Genomic DNA, 11593 nt, shown 5'->3' on the forward strand with positions numbered 1-11593 from the left:
CTTCATCAAAATACTTCTCTAGGTGGTATTCAGCAATGCTTTCAGGGTTGGCGCATGGTTGATCGGGGCTCATATGGGCGGCGTTTACGTTCCTTTAATGTCAATATTTGGGCAGAAATACAATGATGTGGCAGTCAAGAATTTCATGAAATAGAATCTATATATGCTAGGCAGGACATCTAAAAGCAAATAGAGCTCCAGTACTGCCAGAAATATTGTTCCTTTGACAACAATGGCTGCATGTATGTAAAGCTATCGTTATTTGGATCCACTGCAATGCAAGTGTTCAATTTGGCGACAATCCAAGGGAAGCCATAGCACAATCCAGTGGAGGTACAACAGACAGAATGGAAATGCGGGACACACGACAGCCAATAACGTCCTGTCGAGTCTGTCTTATCGAAGTTCTGCATTGGATAATAAACAAAAAATGGACATGTACCACGGAAAAAGCAACAAAGTAATGATCAATGAATCATTCTCAGCCAATTCCATCATTACAACAAACCGTGGACCAATCAGGAAACAATGGTGCGTGGTGTTATGAGCTATATGCCGTATATTAAAAATAGACAGTCATAGTACCAAGCAAGGTTCTAAGCGATAACGTTGCAGCCACAACATATTTGAATTATCAACACGGCAGGTGGTTGCTCGGAGCAACAAGGCGGTGGAAAACAAGCGGGTGTCAACAGTCAGGCCGAAGCTGGAACTAGTGCTCAGCGTTGCTCAACAGGGGAATCTCTGGGGCCGAACGGAAAAACAGGTCCACAGTCAACATTCTTCACGGTTGACTCCTCAATCCTTATCTTCTACAGCTCGTTGTTCCTCATCAATTCGCCTTGCCGACGATACAGGGCGTCGCAACGTCCCTGGATAGCCGCCCGCCGCGTTGAATCCTCTTCCGCGATAGCTCTCCTCTAGAGGGACGTGGCGCCTCTGCTGTCACCTACGAAACACCATGGCCGACGCTTCATCGATCACCGTTGCGGTCCGAGTTAGACCGTTTACCATCCGGGAGGCAGCACAGCTCTCCAAATGCGAAGATGGTCCGCTATTCCTTGGTGACGGCTCCTTAGCTGGAGCACCAACACCAAAGCTCAACCAGAAGGGCCTTCGCTCCATCATTAAAGTCATTGATGACCGGTGCCTGTGAGTTTGACGTATACCATGCTGCCTTAGTATGATCTAATCAATTATTCAATAGTGTGTTCGACCCTCCGGAGGACAATCCCGTACAAAAGTTCTCCAAGAGTGTTGTCCCTAACGGCAAACGTGTCAAGGATCAGACCTTCGCCTTTGATCGAATTTTCGACCAGAATGCCTCGCAAGGAGAGGTGTACGAATCAACGACCCGAAACCTTCTCGACAGCGTCCTCGACGGCTACAATGCAACGGTGTTTGCATACGGTGCCACAGGTTGTGGAAAGACTCACACCATTACAGGCACGGCCCAGCAGCCCGGTATTATCTTCCTGACAATGCAGGAATTGTTCGAACGCATCGATGAACGATCCGGAGAGAAGGCGACTGAGGTTTCGCTTTCCTACCTCGAGATTTACAACGAGACTATCCGTGATCTTCTTGTGCCTGAAGGTAGCAAAGGGGGGTTGATGCTCCGAGAGGATTCAAACAAGTCCGTCTCGGTGTCAGGATTGTCGAGCCATCACCCGCAGAATGTACAGCAGGTTATGGACATGATCATGAGGGGTAACGAATGCCGTACCATGTCCCCGACCGAGGCCAACGCTACCTCCTCGCGGTCGCACGCAGTCCTTCAGATCAACATTGCACAGAAAGACCGAAACGCCGATGTGAACGAGCCCCATACCATGGCGACTCTGAGTATCATCGACCTTGCGGGTAGTGAGCGTGCCAGCGCAACCAAGAACAGGGGAGAGAGACTGTTTGAAGGTGCAAACATCAACAAGTCCCTCCTCGCCCTAGGAAGCTGCATCAATGCACTCTGCGATCCTCGGAAACGAAACCATGTCCCCTACCGAAACTCCAAACTGACCCGTCTCCTGAAGTTCGCGCTTGGTGGTAACTGCAAGACTGTGATGATTGTCTGCGTTAGCCCATCGAGTCAGCACTTTGACGAGACGCAAAACACCCTACGCTATGCCAACAGGGCGAAGAATATTCAGACGAAGGTCACGCGCAACGTATTCAATGTCAACCGTCACGTCAAGGACTTCCTGGTGAAGATTGATGAGCAAATGGCCTTGATTAACGAACTCAAAGCACAGCAAAGGGATTCCGAGAAGGTCGCCTTTGCCAAATTCAAAAAGCAAACCGAGAAGAAGGATGCAGTCATCCGTGAAGGATTGTCCCGCATTCGCAATGCGTACGATCATTCGTTGTCGGAGAGACAGGAAAGAACCAACTATATGATCAAACAGAAGCAGATCAGTCGCCGGATAGGATTGCTCTCTGCGTGGATCGGCGCTTTCGATCATATATGCGCCAGTTGTGAAGCTGAGGATGCTCTTTCCAATCTCAGGGCCGTACGCAAGACAGCCCAAGGAATCCTTCTCGAACTGGAGAGCAGCAGGCAACATTATCACCAGCGACTGGCGAAGAATGCGTGGGACCGCGGCATGACGTCCGCGGTGGAACACGCCATTCGTCAACTCCAAGACTTTGATATCAGTGACAATGGCGATTTTGTCAGTATGACTCGCGAGGCCGAGCTGCTGAGGGCCAATCATGAGCGTGAGGCTCTAGCGGCAGTCGCTGAACAGGACAAGGCGGGCGAAGCGGCCACTGTGCAATTGCTTCTCCAGGCACAGTTCGAACTGATTACTGAGATTGAGAATCTTATGCAACTCAGTGAGGAAGAAGCCATTGAGCAAGGGCAGAAAATGCTGGCAAAGATGCTCAATTCTTGTTCCACCTCAGTCTCTAACATCGTGAAGCCAGACGGTAACCTGCCATCCATGCCGCCATTGAGCCCAGTCAAGGCTAGTCCCCTCAAGCAAAAGAAGAGGCTGAGCATCGCGACTGCCGCCCCCTTGGGCCGACCCTTGGCTGCACCTGTCTTGACTCCTACAGCAGCGCCGCCTTCGCCGCAGAAGGGATCTCCCCGACGTCGCAAGTTGAACGTTGGCAGAAAGAGCGTCAGTTTTTCACCAAAGAAACCCGCCGCGAAACCGACGAAGAGAAGTGTACGATGGAAGGACGACGAGCACGAGGGCACATTGACCGAATTTCAAAAGACACCACAGAAGACGCAAATTACCACTATACCAGAGAACAGCCCGGAGCCCCAGCTGCCCCAGCTACCCAGGACATCGCCCATTCCTCGCGGAATTCCAGTGCCCAGTCGCAACTTCAGTCCTTCTTCAGGCGGGTCACCCCCGGTGTCCGCAGTTCCCGAACCGACGCTCAACGTGCAAAAGAACAACCGATTCAAGGCGGGATTCCTGACGAAAAAAAACAGCAGCTCCCCAATAGCACCCCCACCAACGACAACGCTTCCCCTGTCCGACAGCGAAAAGTCACCCCTGCGCGACATCGAGGGCAGCAGCTTCCTGAACCGGGCGTCCGTCGAGCGCCCCTCTAGGATTGCGGTCCGGACATCGAGTGGCAGCTACTCGGGCAGCCCGGCATCCGACAAGAACAGCTGGAAGGCAAGCAAGGACGATGCCATCAAGATTACCTCTGCCATGAGACGGATTTCTGGAGGATCGTTCCAGGTGGGCAGCTCCGCTAATGCCTCGCGCATCCACCGACGACGCAGCCCGACATCGGCCACGTACGGAAGCTCACCAACTGAGAACAACACAATGAACACTATGAATACCATGTTCACGGCCTCGCAGGCCCGGCGGATGGGCAAAGGCGAGAAAGAAATTGAAAGCAAGCCCGGGGTGTTGGGCCCTCGCACCCTGCCTATCATGAAGAACACGCATCGACGCACTACCTTTGGCGGCGACATCCGGCCCCGAGACATCAGCCTGAGCAGCAGAGATGCTATCCGGCTCAGTGCGATGGCGACGCCTAAGCTGGAGAAGCCCCCGGCGAGCTTCTCCAACGGTGGATTCGCCCTGCGGTAACTGAAGTGATCCGCAATTCCCTTTGTTTAATTGTTGGGGTCTAGGTAATACGGACGGTGTTCAGGAAGGATACCACATGCTTTGATTTCTGGTGAAGCAGACCTCACGATCTGGGATCAGAACTGCTCATCTGGTGTGTACGGGATTGATGTGCTTGATATGAACTTGGAAAGATTCATAAACTCGACTACTTTTTTTTCTTCTCTTTTTTCATGTTGATGGTATTTCTTATTCAGAGGCATATATTAGTTTCGGGACATGTACCATAGCAGGATGAAACTTTTCCTATACCTTTCGCCCATAACAGTAAGCACTAAACTAGGCTGTCCAGTGTCCACTATAAGTACTTCTAGAAGTCAATTCTAGAAGCCTTCCTGATGTCATGCACGGAATGACGCCACCGCCCGCCTGCATGACAAATCCACTTCTCCAGTTCCCTACTACTATCTACTAGTCAATTGACTACTCTAATCCCCTTATATCCTCATTGATAACCTCAAGTCACCTCTATCTATTCTGACCCTCATCTCATCCAAGCACGGTTAACCATCCACAAACACACAAAACTCATACACGCGGACCTTCTAACCTCCAACCGACCCCTCATCCCCGCCTCCCGCGGGACCCAACACCACCACCGCACCGCGGTGGAGCTCTCCGACAAAAAAAGTCCCATGGCCTTCGCGACATCCACAACTTTCACACGCACATTACTCCGCCCATTCATCTCAACCAACTTCGCATCCCTATCCCTATCCCTAACTCCCACCACATCAGCAGCAACAATCGCACGCACCATGTCCTCCACCACCACATCAACCCCCCAAACCGCCACCGTCGCCGCCGGCTGCTTCTGGGGCGTCGAACACCTCTTCCGCAAACACTTCGGCAACGGCAAGGGCCTCCTCTCAGCCAAAGTAGGATATTGCGGTGGTCACAGTGCCTCGCCTTCCTACCGGGCTGTTTGTACGGGTGATACTGGACGTATGCTATCCCTTCCCTTTTATCCCCAAACCCCTCAACACACTGATAACCATCCATAACTAATCACTGGATGGGGGATGGGGAAATGAATAGACGCCGAAGCCCTCCAAATGACCTACGACCCAAGCATCGTGAGCTACCGCTCCCTGCTCGAGTTCTTCTATAGAATGCACGACGCCACGACGCTGAACCGCCAGGGCCCGGACGTGGGCACACAATACCGCAGTGTGATCTTCACGCATAACGATGAGCAGGAGAAGATCGCCAATGAGGTGACGGAGAAGGTCGGCAAGGAGTGGTTCAAGCAGCCGGTTTCGACGGTCGTGGTGCCTGCGGGCCAGTGGTGGGATGCCGAGGAGTATCATCAGTTGTATTTGAATAAGAATCCGGAGGGGTATGAGTGTCCGGCTCAGTAAGTGTTTTCTTTCTTTCTTTTGGTTCCCTTCGGGTGGGGGTGATGCTAATGGGTGGGTATAGTTTTGTGAGGTCGTTTCCTCCGCTTTCTGAGTAGGGTGGATTTGGTGGGTTGGGAGATTGATGCATTGTGTATAGTGTATAGTTGAATGGCATTATTTTGTTGCTTGTTTCTTGTTAAGCTGGTTTATGGGCTACGATATCTACTTCTGGTATGAACATACGGTTCATTAACATCCTGATTACAGCCCTAATAGTAGTAATTTGTGCAAAAGCAACTCCATCCTAGAATCCGTGACATTTCCATAAATGAACAGAACCCCTTATTCTGGTCCGTGGCCCGCACGGACCGACTCAGGCACACCCTCCCATATATCTCCAGTGTATGGAGGTGGGTCAGGGTCTCTCGCATTTCCAACTTGCAGATGGCCGGCGTCATCCGGACTACATGACACATGGTGCCCGTTCACCTTTCTCACTCAACACTACTAAATGATGCAATGGATATGTTATCCTTTGCGTGGCATGTGCCATCTGCAGGCAAAACGCCTGAGTCAACGCAGGGTCCGTTTGATAAAGTTCCTGGCCATGCCAGGGCGGTTGGTCTCGCGAACCAGCACCAATTCTTTCTCGCAAGGGTCCGAGGAGTAAGTCACCGAAACGCCGCTGTAGACGTTTCGGCCATTCTTCCAATCCTCAAAGACCTCGAGCACACGGCGAGCAACGACGGTGCTCGTGAACACGGCAGTCGCTGTGGTCATCAGCATTGCTTAGTCGTTTGTAATCGCTATAAGATCTAGTAGGCACTTACCGTTACCAGAATTGAACACCCAGAGGAAATCAATGTTTCCCGGTCCAGCCAGAGCACGAATGTCCTGCTTCCATTTATCGGGAGACATGCCCTCGGCAAAGAGTCTCTTCCTCGCAAAAGAGAGGCGGCGACGCTCCCGGATAGGTTGGTTCATCCGACGATGGTCTTCATTCCAGTCGATAATTTCGGCCAGCTCAACGCGGTAGCCTTCCCCAAGACGCCCATAGCCCAGCATGCGCTCCATGTCCTGATTAGAGTTCAAGAAGGCAAGCGCCTGGGCTGCATGCTGGAAGGTCACCTTGGTCCTTCCATTAGTCTCCACGCGGATGTCCTGCAAGGGCCCTTCGTGGATGCGAGTAGTGATATACTGGATGAAGTCCCGAGTAATCTTCCCATAGACACGAATGACTCCGGCTTTAGCGTCGGGGATGTCGGGAGAGACAGATGCAGGGAGCGTGACTCCGGCATTTCCTGACTCACGCCCTTCAGTACCATCGTCACTGCTCTGGCTTGGCTTGGACACGGAGCCCAACGCCAGAGACATAGGTGACATACACTGCACCTCATGGCTATGACCATTAGAGATCGAGCCGACGACCTGGGCCCAGCTTCCAGTATGTAGATGACGTCCTTCGGGCATCTTTCTGGTCCCATCCACATAGCCATTATTCTCCTTCTCAGTGTCGCACAAGTAAGCTGAGCCATTTGGCTTCTGGTTATCGATGTGAGAGGAGAGCTGGGTGCTTGCAGATTCCTGAGTGACACTATCCTGCTGTGGGTTGTTAGTGTTCATTGCAGTGTATCGCCCATTAGACTTGTTTGTTCCTGCTTACCTCGGGGGCCAGGACATATTCCTCGGGAGTAAGATGCTCAACTCCCTCAGAGAACTTGTTAACAATCATAATGCTAAGCTTTCCGATCTCGTTGGCGACGTGGTGTTGTCCATGCACACGGAACTACGTGATTTAGCTCGCTAGTTTTGACAGAAAGGTAAGTTTCATAACCAACATGGCAAGAGATAAGGTTGAGGTGATTAAGGGCCTCAGCCATGGCACCGTCAATTGAATAGGGCCTCATCTTGGATCTGGACGAGGGTTGACGTTGACGATAGTTCTTGCTTAGTACTCAAGATGATAAGATGCGTAGCCGTGGACGAGAGGTAAACAAAAGAAAAAGAAGATATGATGAGTTGGGATGGGATCCTGATGGCAGAGAAGATTAAGAAGAGAGGATGGGAAGGAAAGAAACAGAAGGAAGAGGAGAGGAGAAGAGAAGAGAAGAGAAAGAAGCGAGTAGAGGATTTGGTTGATTCACTCCGAGCTGGAGACGGAGTGAAGGAGAGAGCAAACCAGGCAAATCGAGCTTGGTATTTTGATGGCAGTCGCGGACTAGTGATCAGAAACGGGACTTTCTGAGATATTGCAAGCTATTTAACATTATTCTGAAATGGTTATTCTCTGCACTGGGGGTGATACCATCTCCAGATGCCCGGAAACTGCCTTGACGATTTAGTGAGGCTTCACAGGGTGGGAGCTGAAAATGAAGCAGAATAAGAGCAGTCTGTCAGAGCCTATGAGGTCTATCAGTCTCTTTTGGAAAAGAAGAACTTCTGTTATATTTCAATTTTCGTTAAAGCAAACAAAATAGCAATCCTGTCGGAACAAGCCAGCCATTCCTCTGATGGAAAGATTGACCTTGACAGCTACAACAGATGATTCATAACTACCAGCCAGAGGACTTTGTATATTTCAATACATATACTTGCTTCTATCATGTATTTCACATACTTAAATCACAGTGTTGCCCCACTTGAAGTGTTACATACAACAAGCTCAATCCACTGGCATTTCTCCGAGAGGCCATGACATTGTAGACTTTAAGCCGTTTAGACACTTGGTTGTCCCATTTTCATTCAGTGATACATCAGACACTTTCGTCTGCACGAACAAGCACCTGCATCTGTGATTTATGCAGCACACCACTACTCGAGCTTGATGCCTTTATAGAGAGTAATGGTGGTAGTGTAGTAGTCGCATTGAGAAGACAAGCATGTATACCATCGAATCACATTCATTATTGTCCAGCCAGTAAAATCTTACTTCTCCAATTTCTCCTCAGGGTTAATTTGGGCTAGTCTTGAATCGGGTTTTTTGTCCATCCAACTTCTTCCCATCACAATCATCATAACAACACATCCATCAACAAATGACAGCGTGACGAGTAAACCTAGATCCAACCACACCTTCATTGCTGAGTCGGCAGCATTCGCCATCGATAAATACATAGTGGCAATTCAAACATCATGGTCATCCTAGTATAGTGCTGCCGTTACAGAGAAGCAATACGATGATGCCATCTGTGCGTGATACAGCCGCCGAGGATATACTAGTACTTGTATAGTTCGGGGCCGAAGAGAGTTCTACCATGGAAAAGGATATATTCGTGAGTGACATATGATGTAAACAAGTATGCTGCCTCCATCATACTGAGATATCAACAGTCAGGCTAACAGCTAGAAACCTATGACTGGTGGACTAGTAAGTGGCGAGGATTGCAGCTAGGGTAAGATTATATTATGGTTATGTCCGGGGAAGGATTTTCTTTTTTTTTTCTCCATGAACTATATTCCACTCAAGCTGATTGTATATTTTCTGTAGTCGGAGCAAACTGACCAAATCATACAGTAAACTAGGCCATAAACCAACACCCGACATCTAATTAAGCTTGTATTGAGAGAAACAGCAATAAAATAGCCTCACTTTCACAAAACCATACCCTTCCAACAACCCATAAAACAACAAAACAGACCCATCACATAAGCCATCCATCAATCCAGGGTTCACAATAACCTAAGTAGTCTAAACATCGCAATTATTCTCGGCCGATGATCATCATGCAGCCAATCGCGCCACATAAGAGCCCGACCGGTATCTAGATATCCGCAATCACAACTGTCCCATCGCTGGATCATATCAAGATTAAGACATGTCATGTCATTTTCCAGATAATTAGGGTTCTTATCTGTATGTTGCTCCAATCATTTCCTCCACCCCACATGGGCCTAATCATTCTTGATTGCCTTGAGCCACACCTCGCTCTCCCCTTGCATACTCATTCAATGGGTATTCGCAATGGGTGATGTAAGCTTGATACTTACTTACTCGCGAGAGATGGGGAAAATGTATACATCATATGGGTAAATTCTAATCTAGGGTTGCCTTTTCCGTGTTATGTTGTGTGGTAACTGCTCATTAGACAAGGGGGTTTTGTAACTATTTCAATGTGCGGGGGCTTATTACTATGGTTTATACTTTGTATGGATCCAGAATTAGCAAACTAATCAGCTAGCTAGCTAGCTAGCTAGCTTGAAAAGGTAGATAGTCAGGAACAGCTGCTGACAATTGTGTGCGTGTGTGTGCTCCGAGCTTCACCTTCTCATCGTAGATTTGAAATTAGAGCTTGGTACAGCAGCGATTTTAAAGTTTACTAAAAGAAAAACCAAGCAAGTTACCCCTGCATTGGACGAAGGGTTCTGCAAATAGGAGAGAAATTTCTGGGGAATAAAGTTCAGTAGATGCGGTGTGTGATTTGGGTTTCCAATGGGGGGAGGAAGATGCCAATCCTCCCGCTTCAATTTTAGGACCTAGCACTGTCCTACCTACTACTACGTAACTATTTTGTTCAGGAGGTTTGCAGCAGATAAGAGAATACGATACTAGTATTTAGTATGTAGATAATGATAACAATTACTCCCGTCAATATTGCCCCAATAACAAAATTAATTTATGAAATAATATAATATATTATCTAAATAGTAAATACATCATATGTTTTATGTAGCGAATTAATTCACGGTTTCAGATGTGTTAGTTTTGCTTATGTCCGCAGTCGGGGGTTGGTGGATTCAATTAGCTACTCGGGTCTCGGTTTTAGATTGATGACTGACACATATGGTGTCATTGTGGATAAACGGGCATTATGGAGCCACGAACGGGGAGCAGGGCATGACATTGTATTCAGAAGTCAGATGGGATTGAAATCATTTTTCATTTTTTCCCCCCATTGTAATCCGGCAACCCGCAACCCGCAACCTATTGTTTGCTTGCTTCATCCGACCGATTTCATCATGCAAACATGTTGTCAGAGAAGCCACATTCCATGGCTTGTTTTGTGGCAAAGACATCCCCGGCTAAAAATATCCCAAGCTTCCGGGTGCTTTGTTTTCTGGTTTTTATTTTATTATTGTTTTATTTCATATTTTTTCCCTCTTTGTTTACAGTGTATTATTACCTTCTCAGAATTTTGCTCACATCTTCATGCCAATGCTTGGCCCCCTGACAGAGCAGACAATCCACGAGCTAGCTACTTAGTTATTTATCTACTATGTATGAACCACGGGAGACTGTCGTGTGCCGCGCGCCGAATTCCTGATCTGATGAATTCCCCTCCGATTCGGGCAGGTCCATAGAAATCAAGGCGATGAGATAATCCGGCATGCGCGCGCACAGCCAACGTGAGGATGCCGCCCCGTTGGTGTAACAACCAGCCCTGCTTCCAAGGACGATTGCGGTAATTCATTGTTGGTCAAGAGACCTGTTCGCTCTCCTGTTTTGACATACTGTGTAAGTGATATATGTATATGTACTCTGTAAGTTTTGAGATTTATTATTATCGTCAGCTAGTTAGGCAGACGAATAAACTTGACCGTTCGCGACTAGATGAATTTTCATGTCTTGGATCTCTTATCTGGGTGCGCGGAATGACCGGCTGTCAACTCGAACCAGTTTTTCTTTTTTTCCCTCAAAAACTAACTAGTCCGGTAGTTAGTAGATAGGACTTTTCCGTTTGCTGACTTGATTCCGAGGAACAAGGCCCATTTGGTTTAAGACATTGTGGGTGACCGAGTGAGCACCAACCGGGGTTTATTTGTTGTGGATTTAGTCATAGGGGGGAACCACATGGGGAGGGGATGGGGACACTTGGGCTATGTAGATACCTGCCTAGTAGGCTTTGCGGGATATTTGGTTGCTCTTGAGATGTTAAGCGAGCACGAGATTCAGTAGCACCCTTGGTTAGGTCTGGGGAAGATTGAAGAAGGGTAAAAAAAAGGGGAGAGTTTTTTAGTTTTATGTGGATGAGCGCACCCTTCTCCATGATCATCCCCAAGGATTTCCCTGATTTGTTGCAGTGTCAGGGACAGACAGGACAGCGCTAGGCGAGTACTTCATCTACTAGTTTCTAGCTCGGGGTGCTTAGTGGCCCAAAGCAGCGCCTGCCGATAAAGAACTTGCTGTGTAAGAGAAAGAAAGCAGAAAGCAGAAAGCAA

General features: G+C 48.5%; 3 protein-coding genes across 3 annotated transcripts; 2 read left to right on the plus strand and 1 right to left on the minus strand.

Annotated features, from left to right (window-relative positions):
• Positions 1-961: 961 nt before the first annotated feature.
• KLP5 (kinesin family protein) lies at positions 962-4058 on the plus strand (the record flags this gene model as incomplete). The annotated part of the gene is made up of 2 exons (XM_041683994.1): positions 962-1152; positions 1208-4058. 2 exons carry the CDS (start codon positions 962-964, stop codon positions 4056-4058), a joined length of 3042 nt encoding a protein of 1013 aa, XP_041538222.1.
• A 674-nt stretch (positions 4059-4732) lies between these two features.
• MXR1 (peptide-methionine-S-sulfoxide reductase) lies at positions 4733-5553 on the plus strand (the record flags this gene model as incomplete). Its single annotated transcript, XM_041683995.1, has 3 exons — positions 4733-5042; positions 5136-5454; positions 5520-5553. 3 exons carry the CDS (start codon positions 4733-4735, stop codon positions 5551-5553), a joined length of 663 nt encoding a protein of 220 aa, XP_041538223.1.
• Positions 5554-6010: 457 nt separating this feature from the next.
• AKAW2_11504A (uncharacterized protein) lies at positions 6011-7344 on the minus strand (the record flags this gene model as incomplete). Its single annotated transcript, XM_041683996.1, has 4 exons — positions 6011-6207; positions 6268-7039; positions 7101-7223; positions 7276-7344. The coding sequence occupies 4 exons, from the start codon at positions 7342-7344 to the stop codon at positions 6011-6013; spliced, it is 1161 nt and encodes a 386-aa protein (XP_041538224.1).
• Between the last annotated feature and the right edge of the window lie 4249 nt (positions 7345-11593).

This window comes from Aspergillus luchuensis, chromosome 1 (genome assembly GCF_016861625.1).
Source record: "Aspergillus luchuensis IFO 4308 DNA, chromosome 1, nearly complete sequence".
Lineage (NCBI taxonomy): Eukaryota > Fungi > Ascomycota > Eurotiomycetes > Eurotiales > Aspergillaceae > Aspergillus > Aspergillus luchuensis.